General features: G+C 33.9%; 1 protein-coding gene across 2 annotated transcripts; it reads left to right on the forward strand.

Moving 5' to 3' along the window:
* Positions 1-6: 6 nt before the first annotated feature.
* Positions 7-2,118, forward strand: LOC111396318 (zinc finger protein CONSTANS-LIKE 9-like). 2 transcript variants are annotated; one of them, XM_023022724.1, is made up of 3 exons: positions 7-367; positions 1,270-1,550; positions 1,824-2,118. In XM_023022724.1, the coding sequence occupies exons 1-3, from the start codon at positions 155-157 to the stop codon at positions 1,948-1,950; spliced, it is 621 nt and encodes a 206-aa protein (XP_022878492.1). In that variant the 5' UTR covers positions 7-154; the 3' UTR covers positions 1,951-2,118. The 2 variants fall into 2 exon arrangements, with proteins under 2 accessions (XP_022878492.1, XP_022878493.1); XM_023022725.1 differs by having other exon boundaries at positions 1,354-1,550.
* The last annotated feature ends 2,139 nt before the right edge of the window (positions 2,119-4,257 follow it).

Below are 4,257 nucleotides of genomic sequence, written 5' to 3' on the forward strand. Positions count from 1 at the left end.
ATTACGTACACCAATTCACTCACACACGTCTACCAGTGCACGAATACTAAGTAGTAATGCAACTAATGAATTAATGATTAGTGCGGATATTTGGTATGTAAGGTATGAATATTGGCTCTTAATCACCTGATTTCTGCAGCTTTGGCATCAAAATATGCAAGACATTGGAGTTTGTGATGAACTACAATGTTTTGATGATCTCCACATACCCGATGTTGATTTGACATTTCGTAACTTTGAAGAACTCTTTGGATGTGAACAAGAGCAAACCAGAGTTTTGGTCGATGACGAAAATATGTCATGCTCGTTTGCAGGGAAACATTCATCACTCAGCAAACCAGAAAGTTTCCGTGCAAGAACTATGGAGGTTTGATATATCCCTTTCCCGCTGTTTACTGTTGAAGTATTTCAAGAAGTTTCAAGGACTTTTCAATGCAGAAAAGCGTGTCGATATCTATAACAGGCAGTATGGTTTGACAAAAAATGGTATTACTCACAGAACTTGTAACAAAGGAACAAGATTGCATGGCACTAACGATAAAGTACGAAAAACAAAATGTTAAAAAAATCTGTGGAAAATTATCTAAACCAATTATAGACGTAAAGTTATGTTGCATTCTTTTCTTATTTTTCTATCATAATTATCTTTAACAGAAGATAAAAGTGAATTTAGGGGGTTTTGTTCTAATATTACATTTCAAGAACTTTTTATCAATATCAGATGAGCTTATTAGCATTAGCATTTTTAAGTCGAGCAAAAAAAGGTCATGAAGTTTTGAAATGTTTTGCAGTGTACAATTAGCATTTGTGGGCTTGATTTGTTTTCAGGATTGACTAATTTGGATTTTCAAGAATTGTTCATTCAGCCTTGGGTTTAGTTTAATTGTTGTTGGTGTATTTTAGAAATAATTGTATCCTAAAGAGTACTTCAGAAACAAGCATTGGTGTACTATCCAATTTGGAAACCAATCTCTCATTCGAATGCTTTAACATGGTTCATGAGCCAATATCATAGAAAAATCCTCGATATGTTTACCAGTTTCCCATGTCATACGATAAAATTAAACGCTCATAGTATTTTATGCTTCCATTACAACATTGGGTTGACACAAAGGGCCTTGAATTCTATTTTCAATATATGGAGTTCTTGGTCTTTTGGCGTAGCAGATCAGTCATGAATTGTTTGATGAGATTGACGTTTATGTTTCAATTTTTTCCCTCCCCTATTTTGCTTCAATATGACAAGCTACCTCTGCGTGCATTGTGCAGTCAGCTGATGCAAACAAAGTTTTTGATTCTTCTGATGAAGTTCTTCACTTCCGAACAATTAACGAATATCCTCGTCCAATTCAGCCATCTTATTCAACGTCATCATTCTCCGTCTCAAGGATCACTGCTGAAAACACTAGTTCTGAATACAAGGATGATGGACTTTTTCCTGAAGTTGATGAACAGATACTTTTAGGCAATTCATCTAATCCAGAGAATGCAAAGTTGGATGGTAAAGAAAATATCATAATGAGATATTCCAAAGAGAAGAAGGCTCGGTGGTATGCCCTCACTGATGTATCTGTATCTATAGAAGCATGCTTATCTTGATTGTTGGTTTAGTTTATGTTAGGTCGAAATGCACATTACATCAAGATGATATTCTGCAGTATGGTTCCTAATTTTATTTAACCAATGCAAGTATCCAAAATGCTATTAAAAGGAAGATATTATTAGTGATGATTACCATCATTCTATTACTTCCATTTTACAAAATTTCATCTTTTTCTGTGGCTAGATTGATCTCTTAGTGAGTAACTTTCTTCTGTGATTAGGCGTGAAAAGAGAGTTCGACATTCATCCCAGAAAGCTAAATCTGATGGCAAGAAAAGGGGTAAAGGAAAATTTTTGCTGGCAGAAGCCTATGAATCTGAGTCTGTCAGTGTAACTCGAAGCTTTTAAGGTTACCTTTCATTTATTTATTCTCAAGAAACTCAATATTGTTTTTCTGACATTCTCCCTTTCCCTCCCTCTTCTGTATTTGTCATAGCAGAATTGTCATTATACCAGATCTTGCAACACATTCATGTGGCATGATATGATTTGGCAATGGAGAATAAAGTTTTTTTACATCTTTATTTAGCTATTCATTGAAATTGAATATGTGCAACTAACTGATTAACTAGAGTTCAATGTAGCTGAAGGAGTTGCATTTTGGAGAAATTCTCCAACATAGCTTTTGTTTAATTGGACTCACAACTTTTATTTATTTTTTAATTACACATTTCATTTTATGGGATCCACCAGCTTATATCAACTTTAGAAAAATCACACGGCCCCTCGTTTTCCTTTTTGACATAAATAAATGCTTTGGCGTGCATCTAATTGATTAATGTGTTAATAACCAGTTGAAATAGGATTAAAAACCTAAAAAATACTATAAAGTTTTACCAAAGGATTTGTTTAGGGCAGCAACCACAATTTCATATTAAACTTTCCTAATGAATTATTTCAATCAAGCATAAATTAATTAAAATTTTAATTTACTTAAAAGTTGAAGATATCAATTTATATGAATTAAAGATGCTAACGAGCACATTTTTAATATATGGCATGCTTTAATATTTTTATTTTATTTTTTAACATGGTTTAACTTTCTTTCTTTATTATTATTATTTTTTATTTTTTATTTTTTGTAAATAACAGTATTCTTTAGAATAAGGTAAATTGCATTTGTTTTAACTGAACCTTTACCGAGATTTTACATAGGATTAGGTCCCTAAATATTAAGTTGTCTCAATTGGGTCACAAAACTTTGATTTAATTCCAATTGAGCCATTGAACTAAAATTTTGTTTCAAATTTCACCAGTCTCATGTCGTCTCCCAAATTGATGAAATTTGATTAAGATTTTCCATGTAATTGTTGTTTGACATGTCAAATTTACCAATACACCTGACCATGTCATGTGAGTGTAAAGAAATGGTGCTTAGCCCCCATGGCATGGTGCAGGCGTAAAGGAGGAGTGTTCCACACGGAACATCGAAGGTTCGAATTTTTGCGGCAGCTGGAAGACAACATTTATGTTGGAAGGCAGTTGTCTCGTGGAGACAAAGTTATGGTGCGCTTTGTCGTCCCTCCGGGAGTCCCGTCCGTACGTCGTAAAGGGAGGTCTACGGGGAGGAGAACCACATCCCGAATGTCCAGTCCAAGTGTGTATAAGCTGTGTTTGCATCCGAATTTACCTGGGTGGCAAACCAAAGGAAAAGGTCGTCACTCCTCAATATTAGTTAGGCGAAACTTGGACACTTGAGTTATCAAAAAAAAAAATGGTGGTTATACCTGGTTGTCGTGGTTTGCAAGCTATTGTGCCAGCTCAAGATTTTACTCAGTGCGCACTCGAAGGGTAGCGACAGTGGGTTCTCCAATTATAAAAAAAAAATAGTGATTATACAATATACACACACACACTAGATTCTCTCTACCAAATGTGCCATAAATATATTGCGCCAGTCCATTCATTCTTTCTTTCTTTTCTCATGACTTGCAAAACATTACTTGGAAGAGTTCCCAAAAGAGGCCCATATTATACCATCTACAGATGGACGTTAGCCCAGCCCACTTATTAATGGGCTAAATGGTAAACTTCTGTTGGCACGTTTAAAATTTTTTATTTTTTTTAAAAAACCACGTAAATAATTGAGGAGCTTAATGACTTGCTAGTTCAAACTTTTGACCCGACAGCTTGGTCAGGTCAACTTCCGTATCAAGATGGATTTCTACGATGCTGACACATTGACATTTGGTTCTTGCCTTTATGTCTACGTGGTTGTCCTTGTTAACAAAAGAGGCTAACAAATATTTAAATTAAAGGGAAAATGAAAAAAAAAATTGCCATAATTGATTGAATTTTTTTTGACAAAAAGATCCAACCTTACAAATTTTCATAAAATAAAAATAATGTTATTTAATACCAGTAATGTTAGAATATCAGCCTATGTGATATGTATTCTTTATTAAATGATAAGTTTAATTAAATGTGTTCTTATAAAATTCATTTATCTGAACTAACATATGTTGTTACTTAAATTAATGCTTAACACTAGTGGTGATGAATGGTACTTAAGATTGATCTCTCTCCATACGAGGCTTTTAAGAAGCCCTCTTTTAGCATATTACTTCTCTAAATGTATATATCATTGGAATGACTTTGGGGGAAAATTTCGAATAATTTGGCATTGTTGAAGAAGTATGTGGTCTAACATTTAAT

The sequence above is a fragment of the Olea europaea genome, chromosome 6 (genome assembly GCF_002742605.1).
Source record: "Olea europaea var. sylvestris chromosome 6, O_europaea_v1, whole genome shotgun sequence".
NCBI lineage: Eukaryota > Viridiplantae > Streptophyta > Magnoliopsida > Lamiales > Oleaceae > Olea > Olea europaea.